The 21,608-nt window shown below is 63.1% G+C and overlaps 1 protein-coding gene across 8 annotated transcripts in view; it reads right to left on the bottom strand.

The window, feature by feature from the left end:
* CROCC2 (ciliary rootlet coiled-coil, rootletin family member 2) overlaps positions 1-21,608 on the bottom strand; it is a 76,971-nt gene that overhangs the window by 15,610 nt on the left and 39,753 nt on the right. For 6 of the 8 annotated variants that reach the window (XM_061412902.1, XM_061412905.1, XM_061412899.1 and 3 more), the window contains exons 17-25: positions 19,837-19,964; positions 19,296-19,444; positions 18,598-18,774; positions 14,456-14,548; positions 11,356-11,499; positions 8,219-8,436; positions 6,649-6,808; positions 4,391-4,543; positions 3,237-3,594 (exon numbers count right to left, since the gene is read on the bottom strand). In XM_061412902.1, the coding sequence (XP_061268886.1) occupies positions 3,237-3,594; positions 4,391-4,543; positions 6,649-6,808; positions 8,219-8,436; positions 11,356-11,499; positions 14,456-14,548; positions 18,598-18,774; positions 19,296-19,444; positions 19,837-19,964 (1,580 nt within the window). Of the gene's footprint in view, positions 1-125; positions 2,205-3,236; positions 3,595-4,390; positions 4,544-6,648; positions 6,809-8,218; positions 8,437-11,355; positions 11,500-14,455; positions 14,549-18,597; positions 18,775-19,295; positions 19,445-19,836; positions 19,965-21,608 lie in introns of those variants that run through there. The other 2 variants (XM_061412904.1, XM_061412903.1) reach the window with 2 other exon arrangements.

Raw genomic sequence — 21,608 nt, 5'->3', positions numbered from 1 at the left:
AGAGGAGAGTGAAAAAGTTGGCTTAAAGCTCAACATTCAGAAAACGAAGATTGTGGCACCTGGTCCCATCAGTTCATGGCAAATAGATGGGAAACAATGGAAACAGTGACAGACTTCATTTTGGGGGGCTCCAAAATCACTGCAGATGGTGACTGCAGCCATGAAATTAAAAGACACTTGTTCCTTGGAAGAAAAGCTATGACCAAACTAGAGAGCATATTAAAAATCAGAGACGTTACTTTGCCAACAAAGGTCCATCTAGTCAAAGCTACGGTTTTTCCAGTGGTCATGTATGGGTGTGAGAATTGGACTATGAAGAAAGCTGAGCACTGAAGAACCAATGCATTTGAACTGTGGTGTTGGAGAAGACTCTTGAGAGTCCCTTGAACAGCAAGGAGATCCAACCAGTCCATCCTAAAGGAAATCAGTCCTGAGTGTTCATTGAAAGGACTGATGTTGAAGCTGAAACTCCAGTACTTTGGCCACCTGATGCGAAGAGCTGACTCATTTGAAAAGACCCTGATGCTGGGAAAGATTCAAGGCGGGAGAGAAGGGGAAGACAGAGGATGAGATGGTTGGATGGCATCACTGAGTTGATGGACATGAGTCTGAGTGAACTCCGGGAGTTGGTGATGGACAGGGAGGCCTGGCGTGCTGCAGTCCACGGGGTCACAGAGTCGGACACGACTGAGCGACTGAGCTGAACTGAAGGGAGGCTGACGAAGTGACGGCCAAATACACACAGAGTCAAGTGCAGAGTCCAAGGTCGGGGTGGTGGGGTGGGGTGGCACTGCCAGCACGGAGCAGAGTAGAATTCAAGACAAATAGCGTGGGACAGGGCACAGAAGCTTCCAGTTCACGTTAGACAGAGTGTGTCACAGAAATCAGAAATTAAAGACTGATAGAAATAAGAGGAGACATTGCCTCCCAGTAATTGTAGTGGGAAAATTCAACACGTGATTCTTAGCTCTGATAAACTCAGGAGACAGAATGCGGATGGAGTATGTGAAAGTTGCATTTGTGAGGTTAATTTAATAGAGACATTTTGAAAATTGTAACCTGCAAACAGGAAATGGCTTTTAAATGTGTGTGGAACAGATACACGTGAACATACATGTGAAACGAAACACAGCCTGGGCCCCTCCTCTGCTCTCTCAGCCCCTCCCCCAGTGCCTGGGCACCTCACAAGCTCCCAGCCAGGACCTGGTCCCACGGCGGGTAAACCTGACCCCCGACCCCGCACACTTGGAGAGCGCCTAGGCTGGGCCAGTGTCACCTCTCCCTGCCCTGAGAGCACAGATCTGGGTGGTTGCAGCCTGTCTTGACCCTGCCCCTTGCTTGCTGTGCCATGGGGGCCAAGTTGCTCCCTGCTCAGGACTCAGTTTCCCCAGTCTGTAAAGTAAGGGCTGGACCACCTCAAAGATGCTCTGCTCTGGTCAACCCTGAGGAGTCAGCTCTGTGGGGCCCAGTGTGCCTGGGGGCCATCTGCTTCAGCCAGCTCAGCGGCCTCTGACCACGGGCAGCTGAAACCTCTCCTTCCTCAGCAGCCCTCTCGGCCTCCCCGTCCCCCCACTGCCCTGGGGTGTGGGTGCTCGCCACCTGCAGCCTCCACCTCTTATAGCCCGCCACACATGCTGGGCGCCTCGCCTGCAGCCTCGGGAGCGCCTCCTCCTGCAGAGCCCACATGGCTTGTGCACTGCTCAGCTTGTCCTCCACCTGGTGCCAGCCTGGGGGGCAAGCGGGACCACTCGCCTGGCTCCCAGGTTCGGGAGGCACCTGCATGGCCCGGGAGACTGAGGCGCCGTGGGTCTAGGTGGCCGACACCCAGCTGGTGGAGAGGCCTCCGTCTGATCGTCCCCTGCTCTACTTGTCCTGCCTGGAAGCTCAAGGTCCCTAGGGGAGGTGATCCTTCCCCACCCAGCCTTCTCTCCTTCTGGCTTTGCCCCCGGAAGCCCCTCCCTTGGACGCTGTGGTAGGCCCCGGCCTGCCTCCTGAGCAGACCCAGTAGGGGGAGGGTACAGAAATGAGGCGGGGTGACCAGCAGGGCAGCGGCCCTCTCTCTGAGGGGGTGACGCAGGGCAGGGACCTAGCGGGGGAAGGGCCACGTGACTGCAGACGAGCTGGGCGCCGTGGCGTGGAGGCCCTGGAGGTCTCTGGACTAGACTCTCTTGTGATGCGGAAGCACGGCTGAGAAAGACCGCCGGCTGCCAAGTGCAAAATGCCCTCGGTGGGTGTGTGCTCTGAGGGCAGCCCCTGGGGCCCAAGCCTGGCGTTTCCTAGGATGACCCGCGCCATGGCACCCGGGGCAGGGCAGAGGCAGGAGGTCCCCTTCTCTGCCACGGCCAGCGCCTTCTGCAGCTGCCCTATGCGGCTGAGGGCCCAGGTGGGCTCGCTCTCAGCCTCGCCCTACCAGGCACTCAGGCCCCCCGCCTGGGAGCGCCAGACGTCCTGGGGGGGACTGAGGTTGGGGGCAGCCCGTGGGTGGGCAGGCAGTCCACATGCCCGGCTGGCGGCTGACGGTGGGGCAGCTCAGGGCTGCTCAGGGAAGGGCTCATGGGGGTCCCCAGGGCAGCGGGGTGGGGGCTTGGTCCCCAGAGTGCAGGTCACCGAAGCACTCTGGGGTAACCTGGCCAGCCCCTGGGATGGGTCCTCGGAGGATGGGCCCTGTGGCTGGCGGAGCACAGAGACAGCCAGACAAGGGGGAAGCTGGGCTTCCAGTGGCTCGAGTGTTTAGTGGTGTTTGTCCTACCAGGTCCCGCCAGGGTCTCAGCAGAGCCAGGGGGGACAGACAGAAGGCCTGCAGCCCGAGTGAGAGTCTCCTCCCCACCCTGCTAAGCCCCCCGGGCGTGTCCTAGCAACTCTCTTTACCCTTTCCACTGGGCATCCCACAGCTTCTGCGTCAGGTCCCTCTGGGCGTCCCTTATGGAGGCCCGGGCCCCTTCTGCCCTGCGGGCTCCAGGGCCGGGCGAGAGCCACCAGAGCAGCGAGCGGGACCTGCCCTCTGAGCCTGAGGACAGAGGTGACCGCTGGGTGCGCTGGGGGCGCAGTGAGGGTGCAGATGGCCACTGGGAGCGGTGGGGGCGCGGACTACCGCTGGGCGCGGTGGGGGGTGAACACAGAGGCACAGGCGCCCCGACCCCTCACGCTGCTGGCCTCACTCTCGGGGAGCGAGGGAGAGCCCCGGGGGGGCTGGGGCGCCCCGGGTGGGTGACAGGGTGGGCGTGGAGGGCACTGACCTCTGGTGGGGGGCCCTGCTGGCTCAGGAGAGGCCACAGGGCTCCATCCGTGGAGCCCCACGCTGGGGCGGAGCATGGACCACAGCTGGCCCCGCTGGCCCTCCGTTTCCCGCCGGGTGCCCTCGGCGCGGGCCGGCTCCTGTTTGAGGCCGTGGGCCCGGCCACAGGCCCTGTCCGGGCGAGCCTGGAGGCTGTCGGCCACGCCATCGGCCTGCAGCAGCTTCCGGGCGACGCCATGCAGCTCAGCCCAGAGGGCCCGCTCGGACCCTCGGCTCTCGCAGAGCTGCCGCTCCAGGTGCTTCTCCCGGGTCTTGGCCTGGGCCTCCACCTCTGCCAGCATCCGCCGCAGCCTCCGGACCTGTGGGACGGGTGTGGGGGCTCCAGACCCTCCAAGACTCACCAGGCATCTCGGCCTCACCCCGTCCTTGGGGTGTCACAGCCGGGGGACCCTTGACTTGCCTCCCAAAGCATGTCTGGCAGCGGGGACCCCTGAGCCCAGGTGGTGAGAGCACCCCAGGACCACCAAGCAGGTCCCGGCAGGCAGCATAGAGCCTGGCTGGCAGCCACACGACCCTCGCCAGAGAAGGTGATGGCCAAAGGCCGCCTGCTCCGGGGCCTGTGTGGGGCCAGCCCCAAGCCAGTCTGCCACAGCTCACCCGCGGTCGTCCTGAGTCCAGGGCACCCGCCATGGGCTTCCAAAGGGGTAAACAGGACCAGCGGAATGCCGTCCCGTCAGCACACGCAGGCCAGTGGCCAGGCCACCCCTCCTCCCGATCACTTCACTCCCACCCCGCAAGCCCCCTGCCCTCGACCAGGACCTGTCCCCAGGGACCTCCCGCTGGGCCACCGTCCTCTCCTTCTTCTGGGTGGTGCAGCCCCGGGGCAGACGGGCCCTCCCTGACCCAACCGTGCCTCTGCAGCGTCCGCCCTGTCCCTCCCAATGTGGACACCCTGTCTGCTGCTGCAGACCCTGCCCACGGCCTGACCTGTGCCCCAGCCCCCAGGGTGCCCCTCTGCAGTCGGCTGAGGGGCCTCTGAATACTCGTGAGCAAACGGGGAATAAATGCAGCCACCCCCGCCCCTCGGGAGGTGCCCGGGCCTCCACGCACGGTCCCGTTCCGGCCAGACGGAAGCCCCGGGTGCTGGGCGCCCACCTCCCACTGCGAGTCCTCGCGGGCGGCCTTCGCCTCAGCCACCAGCGTCTGCAGTGCCAGGGCCTCCTGCCGGCTTGGCTCCTGGGCACCCCGGGTCTGCAGCCGCACCAGCTCCCGGCTCTTTCTCTGGTTCTCTGCCTCCAGCGTCGTCACCTGGACATGGAGGAGCCACTGTGATGGGGCTGCCTGGGCCCCTGTGCCAGAAGGGGCTGGGGTAGTTGGCGAGCTGTGCTGACCCCTGCCCCTGCTCACATGCTCTGGGGAGAGGCCCCCCTCTCGGGCAGCAGACGGAATGCAGGGAGGCTGAGTCACGCCCCACTCAGGGCTGCAGTCTGCTCTGCGCCCTTGGGAGAGCAGGCTCTAGGAGCTGAGTCACGCCGCACTCAGGGCTGCAGTCTGCTCTGCGCCCTTGGGAGAGCAGGCTCTAGGAGCTGAGTCACGCCGCACTCAGGGCTGCAGTCTGCTCTGCGCCCTTGGGAGAGCAGCCTCTAGGAGCTGAGTCACGCCCCACTCAGGGCTGCAGTCTGCTCTGCGCCCTTGGGAGAGCAGGCTCTAGGAGCTGAGTCACGCCGCACTCAGGGCTGCAGTCTGCTCTGCGCCCTTGGGAGAGCAGGCTCTAGGAGCTGAGTCACGCCCCACTCAGGGCTGCAGTCTGCTCTGCGCCCTTGGGAGAGCAGGCTCTAGGAGCTGAGTCACGCCGCACTCAGGGCTGCAGTCTGCTCTGCGCCCTTGGGAGAGCAGCCTCTAGGAGCTGAGTCACGCCCCACTCAGGGCTGCAGTCTGTTCTGCGCCCTTGGGAGAGCAGGCTCTAGGAGCTGAGTCACGCCCCACTCAGGGCTGCAGTCTGCTCTGCGCCCTTGGGAGAGCAGGCTCTAGGAGCTGAGTCACGCCCCACTCAGGGCTGCAGTCTGCTCTGCGCCCTTGGGAGAGCAGGCTCTAGGAGCTGAGTCACGCCGCACTCAGGGCTGCAGTCTGCTCTGCGCCCTTGGGAGAGCAGCCTCTAGGAGCTGAGTCACGCCCCACTCAGGGCTGCAGTCTGCTCTGCGCCCTTGGGAGAGCAGGCTCTAGGAGCTGAGTCACGCCCCACTCAGGGCTGCAGTCTGCTCTGCGCCCTTGGGAGAGCAGGCTCCAGGAGCTGAGTCACGCCGCACTCAGGGCTGCAGTCTGCTCTGCGCCCTTGGGAGAGCAGGCTCCAGGAGCTGAGTCACGCCCCACTCAGGGCTGCAGTCTGCTCTGCGCCCTTGGGAGAGCAGGCTCCAGGAGCTGAGTCACGCCGCACTCAGGGCTGCAGTCTGCTCTGCGCCCTTGGGAGAGCAGCCTCCAGGAGCTGAGTCACGCCGCACTCAGGGCTGCAGTCTGCTCTGCGCCCTTGGGAGAGCAGCCTCCAGGAGCTGAGTCACGCCCCACTCAGGGCTGCAGTCTGCTCTGCGCCCTTGGGAGAGCAGCCTCCAGGAGCTGAGTCACGCCGCACTCAGGGCTGCAGTCTGCTCTGCGCCCTTGGGAGAGCAGCCTCCAGGAGCTGACCCCTTCAGCCACTCTCCAGCCCCTGCTGGTGCCTCCCATCCTGAGGCCGGGACCCTGAGGAGCCCAGAGAGGTGAAGGATGCCTGGTGTACAGGCCACATGAACAAGGAGTGTATTGTGCCTGTCCCTACAGCGATTCACCAACTGCCGTGTCTGTAGAAAGCTGAAAAAGTGTGTGCTCACGTTTGGCAGGCCTCCCACACGAGGGGGGCTCTAGGACCCCCCTGGGGTGAGCTTGAGACCAAGGTGGTCGTGTCAGTGGCCGCGGCCTCAGAAGCCAAGGCCGGCTGATGAAGTGGTGCCCATCTGTTCACCCTGAGCTCGGAGGCAGCATGATGGGAGGAGCCCAGGCCACCTGGGGGTCGTGGGCACTGCCTGGCTGAACCCCCACAGCCAGCATCGGGCACCGGGTGCCAGAGAAGGTATGTCAGGAGAATCCCACCATCTGTCCCTCCGCCCCGTGTGGCTGGGTCTCCTTGGTGTGATCTTTGTGGAGCAGAGCCGTGCTAACCCCTGGCTGGATTTCTGGCTCCCGGGCTCCATGGGCATCAGGGCGATTGTTTTAAGCCAGGGAGTTTGGGGCTTGCCTTTGTGTCTCGCTGGCAGGCCCAACCTGGGCCCCGTGGGTCTGAGCCGCACTGCAGCTGCGGCTCCCAGCCTGGGGACAGTGCCCTGGGGGCCTGGAGGCGGGAATGGGGCTGCTCCTGGGGTGGGGGCCCAGGGTGGCGCCCTCACCTGTCTGCGTAGCTCCTGGAGCTGCTGCTGGGTGTCCACGGCCGCCCGCTCCGCCTCCCGCAGGCTGGCCCGCAGCTCGCCCGCCTGCTTCTGGGCCGCTGCCCAGGCCTCCTCCAGGACCAGGACCTTCTGCTCCCTCTCCTCCGTGGAGCGCTTGAAGCTGAACGGAGGGGTGCGGGCGGGCTCAGGCTGGGGAGCGCGGGGTGGCTCCGGCACCCCCAGGGGACCGTCCTGGAGACCAGCAGGCCGCCATCTCCCTACCTGCCATCCTAGCTTCCCAAAGCCCAGCCTCTGCGGGCATGCTCTGTCTGGGTCGGACTCTGCAATGGCCGCGCCGCTCGCCAGGGCCATGTCTCAGCCCCTCCCCGGGTCTCAGCCGCCTCCTCAGGTCTCAGCTCCCCCCGCCCAGGTCTCATACCCCCAGGTCTCAGCCCCCTTCCCTGATCTCAGCCCCCTCCCCAGGTCTCAGCCCACCCCCCCTGGGTCTCAGCCCCCCTCCCTGATCTCAGCACCCCCTCCCCAGCTCTCAGCCCCCCTCCCCAGGTTACACCCCCTTCCCGGGTCTCACACCCCTCCCCAGGTCTCACACCCCTCCCCGGGTCTCAGCATCCCCTACCTGGGTCTCAGCACCCCCTCCCCGGGTCTCAGCACCCCCTCCCCGGGTCTCACACCCCTCCCCGGGTCTCAGCATCCCCTCCCTGGGTCTCAGCACCCCCTCCCCGGGTCTCAGCCCCCTCCCTGGGTCTCAGCCGCCCGCTCCCCAGGTCTCAGCCCCCTTCCCTGATCTCAGCCCCCTCCCCAGGTCTCAGCCCACCCCCCCTGGGTCTCAGCCCCCCTCCCTGATCTCAGCACCCCCTCCCCAGCTCTCAGCCCCCCTCCCCAGGTTACACCCCCTCCCCGGCTCTCACACCTCTCCCCAGGTCTCACACCCCTCCCCGGGTCTCAGCACCCCCTCCCCGGGTCTCAGCCCCCTCCCTGGGTCTCAGCCGCCCGCTCCCCAGGTCTCAGCCCCCTTCCCTGATCTCACCCCCTCCCCAGGTCTCAGTGCCCCCACTCCCTGGGTCTCAGCCCTCTCCCTGGGTCTCAGCTCCCTTTCCCAGGTTACACCCCCTCCCCAGGTCTCAACCCCCCTCCCCAGGTTACACCCCCTCCCCGGGTCTCAGCCCCCCTCCCTAGGTCTCAGCCCCCTCCCCAGCCCCGTCCCGGCCCCCATGGCCCCTCTGAGGCTCTCTGTGAAGGCCGCAGCACCCTGCAGGCCATCCTGCCCCTGGGGGGCCTCCTTCGCTCCCCAGCCCTTGGCCGTCTCCTTCCGGCCGCTCGGGGCCTGTCTCCCCTACTGGACGGAACTCCTCAAGGGTGGGGACAGGCCCGCGACGTCCCAGCCTCCCCTTCCCAGGCCTGCACTGTGGACTGTCTGGGTGGGCAGCTGGCAGCTGGCACCCGGGCCTGGCTGGTGGGCCCTCTGCACCATCGTCGGGCCCCGCCCTGTAGGACACCCTGTGTCCCACCGCCCTGCCCCCGGGGCCTAATCGGGCTGGCTGGCGGGAGCTGCTCCTGGGGGCCGCCCTACCTGGCCTTCTCCTGCTCGGCCCGGCGGAGGGTGGCCCGCAGCTCGGTGTTGGAATCCCGCAGCGCGTCCTTCTCGCGGGCCACATCGGCCAGCGCCCGGCGGGCATCCCGGGCCTCCTTTTGCAGCCCCTCCTGGGTCTCCTCGCTGCCCTGCAGCTCCCGGTGCAGCGCGGCCAGCGCCTCGTGGGCCTCGTCCAGCTGTGCCCGCAGCGTCTCGGCCTGAGGGGGAGCGGGTGGCTCTAGGGGCGGTGGAGGGCCACGGGCCAGGGTCTGGCTGCAGCAGTGTCCCCTGCCTCGGGTCCTCCAGCCTTGAAGGAGAAGCAGGAGGCCTGGCTTTGCCCGGCCCACTGAGGCTGCAGGGGAGCTCCTGGGGGCCCATCCCAGACCCCAGCAGGGAGCACCCTGACCCTTTCTGATCCTGAAGCACCACTGGGCTCCCTCCCCGCATGCCCGGGACGTGGTTGCTGGCCAGCAGGGCCTGTGAGGGACATAGCTCTGCCCACCGTGTGCACTGGCCCCACCTGCTGTCCCTCAGGCCCACTCTTGTCCTTCAGTGAGGATGTGGGGCCCCGGCCTGCCCGCCCCAGTGCGGACAGACGCCTCGTACCCTGGACTCTGGAACCCTGCCCCGTCTGCGGCCTCAGCTCCCACTTGGTGAAGGGGGCGTGGAGAGACAGGGCGTGGAAAGACGGGATTGTGGAGAGACAGGACCGTGGAGAGATGGTGGAGTGGGAGACGTGGGGAGTGGAGGGACAGGTGAGTGGAGGGACAGGACCGTGGAAGGATGGGGCGTGGGGAGGGCTGTCTCTGGGCAGGCTCCCTGATGATTCTCCGGCTGCAGCAGAGCCACCGGGGCCAGGCTGTTGCCATCTCAGGAGCGGGTGTCGGGGCCTGCGCCAGCATGGAGGGCCTCAAACCCCAGGGAAGGCTGTGGAGCAAGTGGCGACCTCAGGCTGCCCTGGGCCTGTGTGCCGAGCCAAGCCGGGAGACGGGGCAGGTGCGTCCTTGCCCCCTGCCAGGCCTGTGCTGGCCCCAGAGAAGGGCACTCGCCGTGCCAGAACTGCGGTCTGTGTCACCCCATAACTGGGGCCTCCTCACCCACAGCTTCCAGGCAGGGCCTGGGGAGTCAGTGGTTTTGTGAGTCTGAGAGCTCAGCTGAACCGCGGGTAGGGGGGTCAGTGGTCCAAACTGCCCTGGGACACACGTTGCCTGCAGACCCCTGGGCTCAGCCCCTGCTGGGGGGCCTGGAGGGGACTGCAGACCCCGGGAAGGGGCAGACCATCCTGGACGCAGGGACTGTGGGGTGGGGGCTCGCCGAGGCTCGGCCAGGACCTCGGGTCTCCCCTCTGACCAGGGAACCCTGGAGAAGGCATGTCCCCCCCCTGCAGGAAGAGATGAAGGAAGCCTCCAGGGGAGCCACGCAGAGTGGTGTCCGGCGCTGGCTTGAAGCGAGCCCACTCTGGCTGCTGCAGCGGGGCACTCTCCGGGTCTCTGGCCCGCTGGCTCCCGCGTCCGCCCACGGTTCTTGTTGTTCTGTTTTTGGGAAGGGCCGCTCTCCGCTCCCCTCCCGCCCCCCACATGTGGGAGCCACAACCGTGAGCAGCGTTTTCCGCCGAGCTCAGCAGAAATCCACCCTGAAGGTCAAGCACCAGGGAGAGGGCCTATCCATCATAAAAAGCTGTTTTCATTTCCCAGGGCTGAGGAGATGAAAACAAGCAAAACAAACGCGGGCCCCTCCCCCCGCCGCGTGAGAACAGCCATCCCTTTTACAGGAATCTTACGGCCAAATCGCTTAATGTGATTATAATAATTATTTCTTTACTAGAAATTGTATAAACAGCCTCTTTTGAAATCTCCTGCAGGGAGGTGACCCGAGGGCTCTGCATGGAGGCGGGAAAGCAGGGGAGAGGCTGTGCGGGCCCCAGCCCTGCGTGTGAGCACACGGAGCATGTGGCGTGTGCATCCACACACATCTATGTGTCCACCCGCGTGTGTGGTGCACATGCACGCGAGTGTGCATGGACTCGTGCATGCTGCTTGCTGCGCGTGTGTGTTGTCCATATGTGCTTGCATATGTGAATGCATTTACGTGAGCTGTCACTGTGTTCCTCTGCATGGGAGTGTGTTCTTTACATGCATGGAGGTGTATGTGCTGCATATGAGCTGCGTGGTGGGTGCATGCACACACACGCACGTGCGACACATGTACACACGCACACGTGTGTGGATCTCAGGCAGGGCTGCCAGAGGCCTGGATGTCCCTCCAGTGTAAAGGCTGTGAAGTGTTATGGTTTCCATGGTGACTCTGGGCCAGCCTGGCGCCTGGGAGGGCTCTCCAGGCTCCCTCTCTCTGCCATTGCTCCCCTTGCCCCCCTTACCCGCTTCAGCCTCCCCATCACCCCAGCCCTTTCCTGGGGCCCCTCTCCTTTCTGGGGGCAGCGATCAGGGAACCCAAACTCCCCGCGAGGCCGCGCTCTCCCCGTTTACCCCAAGCACGGATGTGCCCAGCCTCCCCGCTCCTCCCCCTGCTGCCCCCGTGTTAAAGCCTCACTCTGCTTCCCCGTGTGGTCGCTGACCAGGCCTGACTTTGAAATCTGTTGAAAAGAGACCTTTCTCTTTGGGGCCAAAGTAAACAGGCTGTCATGTTAAATCACGCTCTCTTCCTCTGGCGGCCCCACTCGGGGTGCGGGGGGTGGGCCCAGCCCCTCTCCTCGCTTGCTGCGCCCCTGCCAGCCTTGGCACCCGGCCCGGGAGTGCATGAGGTCGCGGGCCCCTCGGCCCCTCCCCACCCCGTGCCCTCCTGCCCTCCCCCCTGCAGGCGTCCCTGGGCCTGTCAGAGCCCTTCGTCAACACCTCCCCGATCTGCCTGCTGAGCCCGCTCACCCGCCCGCTCGCCTGCCTGGGGCCTTTCCTGGCCGGGCCCCCCCAGGACACCTCACCCGGCTCCTGGAGCCTGCAGCTGGCCTCAGGGCCTTGGCAGGGTAGCACATGGCTGCCCCCAAGCACACCTCTAACCCCGACCCTGGAGCTGCGTCCAGGGTGGGCAGTGCCCCTCGCCCAGGGTCTCTCCACTGCTGGTTGGACGTGGCCCCTGGCTGGGGTCCCTGGTGCCCGCAGAGCCCCCGTGCTGCCCCTCACCTCTCTCCCTGTGCTGCTCCGCTGGGCCACCAGCGCCCGGAGCGTCTCGCGCAGGGCCCTGGCCTCCGTCTGGTGGGCAGAGATGGCATCCTCAAACTGGGCCTGCAGGGCCTTCAGCTCTGAGGCCACGGTGCTGATGGTGGCCTGGGGGGTGCAGCAAGCGGTGTGGGGTCAAGGGGCCGCCCCACGTAGGGGCAGCAGGCGGTCCGCTTTGGCCCCCGCACACCGTCCTGGGCCAGCTGGACGGCTCACTCAGGCGCCGCGAGGCAGGGTTGCCACTCTGGCTGACCCGGTGCTGGGTCCTGAGGGGTCACAGTGGTGAAGGGCGTGGGGGCGTGGTGGGGGGCAGAGGCCCCATGTGGATCCCACGGAAGAGCTGACTGCTCCCAAGCTTCCAAGCAGGACGTGGCATGGGGGACGCCCAGCATCTACCCAGCTCTAAGTGCGTAAGAACTCGTGACATGCCTGGGAAGGGTTGGGGGCTCTGCCTGCAGCCCTTGGGCAGGGTCATCCTGGTTCAGACCCTGCAGCCAGGCCCCTAGCTCGGACACCCTTTGGGAAGGGCCCAGCTTGGCCTGACTCTGCTTTCCTGTGGTCCCAGCCCAGGGTGCTCCCTCTGCTGACCAAGGGGCGCCCGGAGCAAGAGCGCCCTGCTCCTTGAAGCCCCTCCTGTTGTGCACGGGACGCCACCTGCTCTCCCTGAACTCAGGCCCAGCCCCGTCTCCCCCGTCCGGGGCCCTGCTGCTGCCACCACTGGGGCTCAGGGGGTGACCCCCAGGACCCCTGGATCCACAGGCTGGTGCTCGAGGGCTCTGGCGGGGGGCGCTCCATCAGGCGTGCCCCCACTTTCGGGGAAGGAGCCCCGCCGGTGCCGCCTGTACCCCCGGCTGCCCCTCTGCACTGAGAAGTGCACCTTGCCCGTCAGGCCTGGCTGTGCCCCTAGGGTGGCCCCAGGGAGGCTGCAGCGAGTGCTCTGTCTTGCCCGGTGGGGAGGGGTGGCCCCTGTGGTGGTGCGCCACACGGCATGGCCGCAGCCCCTCCACCCGCGGGGGCCTGCTCGCAGGTCACCAACAACTGGTGTTCCCTGGTTGCCTCTTCTTCCCATCCTCCCCCTCCAGTGGATTTTAATTTCCAGGCCGAGGTGACGAAAGAACCTTTTATGAGCTCCTAGAAGAGTTGGGCTGGCAGGCGCCTCCACCCCAGTCAGCTCGAGGGAAGGCTCCCAAGGGACCCTGCCAGCCGGGGCTTCAGCTTCTGGGTCTTGGGGGTCTTTCCTGGTCCCCTGACCACAGGGTGGGCCGAAGGAGCAGCTGGGCAGAGGTCGGGGAAGCGAGCCCCCAACCCCAGGGAACTTCTACAGCCCTCCAGGCTGTGCCCATGGAAGGGCCATCTGGCCTCGGGCATGGGACCGATCAGGGCGGGGGCTCCCGGGAGAGATGCTCTTGGGCAAGACTTTCCCGGGTGCCAGGAGCTGCTCTGCTCAGTGATCCGGGGATCCAGGTCCCGTGTCAGGCAGCAGGGGGTGAAGAAACACCCTGGCAGCCAACTCCTGATTGCAACACTCCTCCTCCCAGCCCAGTGCCCCTCCCCTGCCCAGTGCCCCTCCCAGCCCAGGGCCCCTCCCCCTGCCCAGGGCCCCTCCCCCACCCAGTAACCCCCTGCCCAGGGCCCCTCCCCCACCCAGTAACCCCCTGCCCAGGGCCCTCCCCCTGCCCAGTGCCCCTACTCCACGCAATGCCCCTCCCCCGCCCAGTGCAGTACCCTCCCCACCCAGTGCCCCTCCCCCCGCTGTTTGGTAGGTTGGCGCAAACTGCACGGCCTCCCCGGGTCCTGTCTTCTGGGCGGCCAGCCCTCGGTCAGGAGGCACGTCCACTCGGCCTCTTGTGGGCAGGCCCCGAGCACGGCCCTGCTCGTGGGGTTAGCTCTGGGCTTGACCCTGCAGCCCACGGGCCGTCCACTCACTCGTTTCTGGATTCACTGAGTCGTTCACCAACAGAGGAGCATCTAACCCTGCGCCCCTGGGGCTGGGGACACATGGGGCACCAGTGGGGAAGGCATGTGGCCAGGCCGGGAGCACAGAGGCAGGAGGCAGAGGGGACAGGGTGTGGCCCGGCTGCACCAAGGGAGTGCCCTGAGGGGAGCGGGGAGCCGGGCCTGGCCTCGTCTGTGATCAGCCCTGACCCCTGCAGGGGTTCTGTCCCCCAGCCCCAACCCTGCCCTGAGCCATCACCCCTGCCCCTCCTATCTGCTCCCCACCAGCCCCCCGGGGTCCTGCCTGACCGCACCAGCTGCCCGAGCCCACCCCCTGTCCTGCCACCCTGCCCTGCCCCTCCTCCAGAGCAGCCCTGGTGTCTGCGGCACCCCACTCCATAAATGGGCCCACGGGCTGGGGGCATAGGGCCCAGGGGCCTACCCTACTCCCCGGAGTCTTGGTTGCTGTTGCCTGCCCCACCCCCAGACGTGGACTCCTGAGGAGGACTTGGGGCCCCAGGTGGCCAGCCGGCTGCCCGCAGTGGCCTCCATGCCCTGTGGGCCTCTGTCCACTGGCCCAGGCGGGCAGCTGCCTGCTGGGGTCTCCCGGCCCCTTGGATGCCCCCTCCCGCCCTGCTCGGAATTTTCTGCAGAGTCTTTTCCGGGCAGTCTCTGCCTCAGGTCCAGCGCGGCCTCCCCAGCTGCGCTTGTCCTCTGGGAGGGGACTCTCCAGAGAGTCAGCCGAGGCCTCTGAGCCTCTGGCAGCCGCGCCTCAGCATGCCAGGGGGGCTAGCGGCACAGACCCGGGCTCTGTCCCCTCTTGCTGGTGTCAGGCCCTCCCCTCTGCGGCTTCTGCAAGGGCGTGGGGCCTGCCCACCCTCCCCTCCCTGGTCCACCCCACGCTCCCCGCCCCATCCCGTTCCATCACCTTTTCGTCCCATGGAGACACTGTCCCCCCGGCAGGGAGCCTGGGTCATCTGGGGGAAACTGAGGTTCAGGTGGCTGGGGTGGGGTGGAGGGGAGACCCCCCGGGAGCAGGCAGGGAGCGGGTGCCTCTGGGGTCCGCTGTGCCTGCTGGGCCGTGTGGGCGGCCAGGCCAGGCGTCCGGCTCTGGCCCGGAGGGGCTCACCTCGGCTTGTTCTTGCTGGCCCTGGGCCTCCTGCCGTACCAGCTGCAGCTCCCCCCGCAGCCGGCTCAGCTCCGCGTCTCGTAGAAGCAGGGCCTGAGTGACAGGGGTGGGGCGCTCCTGAGCAGGCTGGGAGCTCTGATGGAGGGCTCAGTGGGGTGCTGGGAGTCACGGCCCCGACACCAGGACAGCGGGCTCTAGGAGCAGGGAGCCCCTCGGAGGCAGCTGAGTCCTGGGGGGGCGGGTCCCAGCTGCGCCCCCCTCGTCTCCGCCCAGGATGCCCCCCCTCCACCGGCACCTGCCCAGTACCTGCTCTTCCCCAGCGTAGGTCAGGGGGCTTCATGGACCACCTCCTCCCTGGAGCTCCCCACCCACCCCAGGCACAGAGCAAGAACCACGGACAGGTCTTAACCTCCCCAGACGCTCTGCGTCGCTGAGAGTGAGGGGTGGGCAAGGGCCCCCCGGGGGTGCCACATGCACCCATTGGCCCTAAGGTGGAAGGGCCCTGCTCTGTCGCCAGGCTGGGAGGGGACTCAGAGTGACTCGCAGTCAGTCACAGACATGCCTCCCCCCACGCCAGACCCATCGGGACCCCTGAGAGTCCTGTCACAGTGCGACAACCCACATGTGCATGTTTACTTATCTGTTCAGTCACTCAATGGTGCGTGCTTCAGGACGGCACGGGAGGGCAGCCTGGAGGCGTGTGTGTATGAGCCTGGGTGGGATGCCCTGCTTCCAGGGTCTCCAATGATTATTTCTAGCGTTACTGATATCAGTCGCAGAACTCCCACCAAAGGGAGGCCAGCAGAAGGAAGGGGGGTGTCCCTGTGCCCCCCAGGGTGTCATCAGCCGTGGAAAAGGCCCATCTAGGGGGAGGGGGTCTGGGAGAAAGGATACGTGTGTGTGTATGACTGAGTCCCTGTGCTACTCACTGGGAACTGCAGCACTGTTAATCGGCTGCATCCCAATACAGAGTGCTTTGGTGTTAAAAAAAAAAGACCACGTGTGAGCTCAGTGTGGAAGGACCCATCTGGTTGGCGATCCCAAGAAGAGAAAGGCCTGGGGTGCTGCCTGTGCCGCAGAGGTGGGCACAGCGGTGTTGGTGCCCGCCTGCCGGTCTGCGCGCAGCCGGGGGAGCGTGGAAACCCCGAGCGTCCCCAGTGAGGGGCTTCTGTTTTGGACCCGCCCTGAGACCGCACCTGAGCTTGTGATCCGGGAGCCGCAGAGAGGCCCCCACTCAGCCTAGGGAGGAGGCTGATTACACCCATGCAAGCCAACCCCAACAGAACCCTGAACTTGCGGGTTTAAACATCCTGATTTGCCAGCAGGTGACCTGCCCTGACTGTGAAGAGACGACCCTTCCCTGGGTCTCTCCACCAGACTTGTCCTGACCTGCGTCCTTTACAGCAAAACTGTAGCTGCGAGTCGTGCTTCCTGGAGGCCCGCGGGCCACTCGCGGGCAGCAGAAGCTGAGGGGCTTACCCAGAATCTCACACCGTCCCTGGACGTCGGTAGGGTGCCTCCAGGTCCTCCTTTGCCCCCCACCCTTGCAATGCTGCCACCCTGCAAACGCTTGCTTCCTCCCTCCCAGGATGCAGGAGAGTGGAACAGCAGAGGACACGGGCTTTGGTGCCCAGCAGGTGCACGGAGCCACTCCGGGCAGGTTATTCACCGTCTGCGAATCTGTTTCCCACCAGTCAAGGGGGCCCCGAAACAGGGCGCCCCTTCCAGTGTTCTGAGGATGAAACCAGCGAAGCAGAAGTCTGACAACGAACCTTGGTTATTCCTGCACTGTGACTCTTCCATCGCAATTTGTAGTTTGCACTAACATCTGAGAGTCCCATGCGATAACCCACATGGAGGTATTCACTTATCTATTCCGCCCACTCAGCAGTGCGTGCTTTAGGATGGCATGGAACACTGAAAGAGCCTGGTCTCGGCGGGTAGCTGTCACATGCCCAGTGTCTGCTTAGAGGCTGGTTGGCTGGTTGGCTGATGGATGAACACACTGACGGATGACTGGTTGGCTCATCAGACAGACTGAAGGATAACCAGATGCACGGATGGACAGTGGATATGGGTGGGCAGCTGAGTGTGTGAACAGAGGAAAGGGCCTGTAAGTGGCTGACAGATGAGTGGTTGAGCGAGTGAGTGCATGGGTGGCTGAATGAGCGGATGGATAGTCCTGACGGTCATGTGTGTGCATAGCTGGATGGGTATTTAAGCAAATTGATGGACAGATGTATGGTCAAGTGTGTGGATGGACAATTGGGTATGTTAATAGATGGCCAGATTTGTGGGTGGATGGCTGGGTGTGTGAATAAAGGATGAACATTCAAGTGGATAGAAGGATGACGGACAACTGAATGGAAACACAGTGCGTGCATAAGTGTGTAAATGTTATTGTTGTTCAGTCACTAAGCTGTGTCCAACTCCTGGTGACCCCATGAACTGTAGCCCGCCAGGCTTCCCTGTCATTCACTATCTCCTGGAGTTTGCTCAACTCATGTCCATCGAGTCAGTAATGCCATCTAACCAGCTCATCCTCTGTTGTCCCCTTCTCCTCCTGCCTTCAACCTTTCCCAGCATCAGGGTCTTTTCCAATGAGTTGGCTCTTTGCATCAGGTGGCCAAAGTACTGGAACTTCACCTTCAGCATCAGTCCTTCCAATGAATATTCAGGGTTGATTTCTTTTAGGATGGACTGGTTGGATCTCCTTGCACTCCAAAGGATTCTCAAGAGTCTTCTCCAGAACCACAGTTCAAAAGCATCAGTTCTTTTGAACTGGTCTCAGCCTTCCTTATGGCCCAACTCTCACATCCGAGCTTGACTACTGGAAAAAATCATAGCTTTGACTAGATGGACTTTTGTCGCCAAAGTGACGTCTCTGCTTTTTAATATGTGTCTAGGTTGGTCATAACTTTTCTTCCAAGGAGAAGCATCTTTGAATTTCATGGCTGCAGTCACCATCTGCAGTGATTTTGGAGCCCAAGAAAATAAAGTCTGACACTGTTTTCAGTTTTTCTCCATCTATTTGCCATGAAGTGATGGGACCGGATGCTATGGTCTTCATTTTTTGAATATTGAGTTTTAAGCCAGCTTCTTCATGCTCCTCTTTCACCTGTATCAAGAGGCTCTTTAGTTCCTCTTCACTTTCTGCCATAAGGGTGGTATCATCTGTGTATCTGAGGTTACTGATATTTCTCCCGGCAATCTTGGTTCCAACTTGTGCTTCCTCCAGCCCAGCGTTTCTCATGATGTACTCTGCATAGAAGTTAAATAAGCAGGGTGACAATATACAGCCTTGACGTTCTTTTTTTCCTATTTGGAACCAGTCTGTTGTTCCATGTCCAGTTTGAACTCTTGCTTCTTGACTTGCATACAGATCTCTCAGGAGGCAGGTCAGGTGGGCTGGTGTTCCCATCTTTTGAAGAATTTTCCACAGTGGTTGTGATCCATAGTCAAAGGCTTTAGCATAGTCCATGGAGCAGAAGTAGATGTTTTTCTGGAATTACCTTGCTTTTTTCTAAGATCTGGCGAATGTTGGAAGTTTGATCTCTGGTTCCTCTGCCTTTTCTAAATCCAGCTTGTACACCTGCAAGCTCTTGGTTCACATACTATTAGAGCCTGGCTTGAGGGATTTTGAGCATTACCTTGTGATAATGTGAAATGAGTGCAATTGTGAGGTAGTTTGAACATTCTTTGGCAGTGTCATTCTTTGGGATTGGAATGAAAACTGGCCCTTTATAATATGTACATATATGTGTGTGTGTATATACAGATATACGTGTGTATATTTGTAAGTGGGCAGATGGGTGAATGTCTGGATAGACAGGTGGGTGGATACGTAGATGGATGGCTGGACAGGCAGGTGGATGGACAGATGGCTGGGGGTGTGGAGAGATGGATGGAGGGACTGAGTGGAGGGTGAATGTGCACCAGGAGTGCGGTGGGAGATCAAAGCTGCAACTACAGCGACTCTTCACGGCGACTCCCACAGCCCGCTGACTGGGCCGGAGCAGACTTGGGGGTGGATGGGGCCCGCCTCACGGCCCCCGTCACGCCTCTCACGCCAACCCCCGCAGCCCGCTGACTGGGCCGGAGCAGGCGCGGGGGTGGATGGGCCCCGCCTCACGGCCCGTCACCTGCTGCTTCTCGTGCTGCAGCTGAAGGAGACTCTCGTCTCGCTCACGCCTTAGGCTCTGAATTTCCTCCTTCAGCGCCGCCCTCCTGGTTGCGTTCTTTGCCACCAGCTCCTTCTCCTGTTTCAGCCGGCGTGCTGCTGCTTCCTTTTCCTCCATCAGAGACAGACTCAGGGTCTCCTGGGCCGAAGGAGAGGGACAGGTGTGAAGACGCACGGGTCAGAGCTTGCGCGAGCAGCAGGCCTCTGCGCTCCTGAGTGAGAGCAGGTTCGTGGGCACCGGGGCGGGACAGCTGCCGGGGGACCGTCCCGGCCAGCCGGCCGCAGGGCCTGTCTCCCGCAGTGACAGGAGCTGTGGAGGGCTCTGGGCCTCAGCATCCACCACGCCATGGCCCAGTCACAGCTCAGAAGCCGTTCTTGAGCTCAGGGAGTGCCAGGCACCTTGACAGCAGTGTGTGTGAGGAAGTGCCACACAGGGTCTGCCCGCCTGGGACCAGCGGACGGCTCGGAGGGCACAGAGCTCCCTGCAAATACGGGCCTCAGACCGCGGCAGGTCAGCCTACACCCGGGGGCACCTCTTCTGTGAGGGACACAACATCCAGGCGCTCTGTGAGCGGTCCTCCGGCCCGCCTGCCACCCGCTGGTCTCCTGGCCCACCGCCCCTGCGGACACAGCAGACCCCTGGGCAGTGACCGGGCAGACCTTCTCCCTCTGGAGCCGGGCGAGGTCCTCGCGGTGGGCCAGCGCCCAGCTCTCCAGGGCCAGCTGCGCGTCTCGCTCCTGCTGCGCCGCCTGCCGCCGGAGCCTCGTCTCCTGGGCCTCCTGGACGCTCTGCAGCTGCTCCAGTTCCACTGCCGAGTGACAGGCATGTCCAGACCTGTGGGGAGGCCCAGCCCCCAACACCCAGCCGCCCGTGGGCCCCTGGATCTGGGGAGGCTGCAAGCTGGTGGGACAGAGCCCCCTGACCACTCAGCAGGCGCATGTCTTGATGGCAGCCCCCACAGGGGCACGGGGTTGGGCAGGGGCTGCCACGTGGACCTGTGACAGCCCATCCCGAGCCTTGGGCCGGCAGCAGGCCTGGCAGGTGCCCGCCAGTCGCAGACGGGAGTGGCAGGAGCTCTTGGGTGACCTCAGACGTGAGCTCCCTGCTGTGTTCGGGCCCCATTGGGGCGCAGTGACTGGGGGCTGCCCACCAGGGGACAAGCTCAGGGAAGCGGGCAGAGGGGGCCCGTTGGAGCAGCACCTTGCAGGGCCTGCCGGGCCAGCCGTGCACCCCGGGCCTCTCCCTCCAGCTGCTTCTGCCGCGCCTGCAGCTGCGACGCCAGCTGTTGGGCCTCAAAGAGGCTGCTCTCCAGGGCGTCCCTCTCGGCCCTGCAGAGAGTCATCACAGCACAGGCGAGTCACCCACACCGGCAGAGGACCCTGCTGGACGAGGGGCAGCGCGGAGCCTATTTGCTAGGAGGGTGTCCTCCAAGGCCGGGCTGTCCATCTGAAGGCAAGCAGAAGATGGCTCATTCATTTTAAATCTCTAAGAACAGATTGGCGCCCACACAGAAAATAGGTGGATTAAAAAGCTAAATACAAAACCAAAACAGGTAACAGCTAAGCAAGTCTGAACTGTAAAAAGCGGAGAAAAAAGTACAGAAGGATATTTTATAGTCTTAAGCGAGACACAAAAGTCAGAAGACAAAAATAAGGAGGCCAACAGTTCTGAGTACATTTAAAGAGAGGGAGGCAGAGTTTTGTGCAGAAAAGATTCCACAGATCAAGTCAAAAGATGGGGGACAGACTCGGAGACAATATTTGCACTAAACATACTGTAGTTAATATCCATCGAGTACAAAGAGCTCCTACCGATCAATGACAGAAAGTGGCTTATCCTATCCTACAGGAAAATGAGAATAATGGCTGTTATTCACAAAGAAAACAGGAATGGTGAATAAACACATGAAACTCACTAGTCCTCAAGGGGGTTCAGATTTCACCTGTGCCGTTTCATCCATCATGCATCACATTAGCAAAGCTGAAAACAGTGATCATATCTCTTGTTGGCAGGGGTGCGAGGGCCACTTTGGCAGACGGGGACTAAAGCATACACTGTGTGTGTCTTTCTCTGGACCAGCAATTCCAGTTCTAGGGTCAGCGCTTTAGAAATACACGTGAACCGATGACGCAGTCCAGGACACTGCCTGTAGCCTCACACAGGGCCTGAATCAGACTCAGCGTCAACGTGAGAACATTTCAGAAACCCGGTGCATCTCGTCCGCTGCTAACAATGGTGAGGAAACTCTCTGCCCACCCTGAGAAGCAGCCTCCAGCGCAGAACACACGCAGCACCATCCCTGGGGTGAAGCTGCCTCTGAGTCTGGGCACAGACACGGCCAGTCAGAAAATGCCTGGGATGAGCTCGGGGACTCAGCAGCTCCCGCTTCTGGGGAGGGTGATGGCAGGACCCGCCTCTCTGACAGCGAGTCCATCAGTCGCCAGCCAGACAGCGCGCCTGCGTTCATGTTGATGGTTATGTGCTGTGTCCTGCCCTGATGCACGGTGAAAAAAACCCACTGGCCAAACAACAAGGACACTCCACAAACACTCAGCACAGACGGCGTGTGAAGACACAGCCCACGCCCAGCCCCAAACAGGCCGGCGGGCCAGGGAGCGCTGTGGGCGCAGAGGGCCTTGCCTAGCCTGCCCATCTGGCCCCCGAAGCCTCCCTTGGGCCCTGCACACGGCTGCTCTAGCATCGGGGTGGGGCGTGTCAGCACCTCCCAGGGCGCCCTGGTGTCTGCAGAGCCCAGGAGCCTCGCTTCTCTGATACCTGCCCCCCAGGTCCCCGCCATCTAAGCTCCCACACGTTCTCCACCCCCCACGTCCATGTGCCTGTATACTCTGCCTGGAGGGCTCTTCCCAGTTTTCTGTCTGCCTCACACCCACTTTCTCCCAGGCGCCCGCCTGGTCCCCTCTGGGGTCGTGGCCTGTGTGGGTCAGACACTGAATGGTAACCCAGAGGGAGAG

The sequence above is a fragment of the Bos javanicus genome, chromosome 3, assembly GCF_032452875.1.
Source record: "Bos javanicus breed banteng chromosome 3, ARS-OSU_banteng_1.0, whole genome shotgun sequence".
Classification (NCBI taxonomy): Eukaryota; Metazoa; Chordata; class Mammalia; order Artiodactyla; family Bovidae; genus Bos; species Bos javanicus.
The sequence above is the reverse complement of the archived record's forward strand: the minus strand, read 5'-3'. Positions and strand labels throughout refer to the sequence as shown.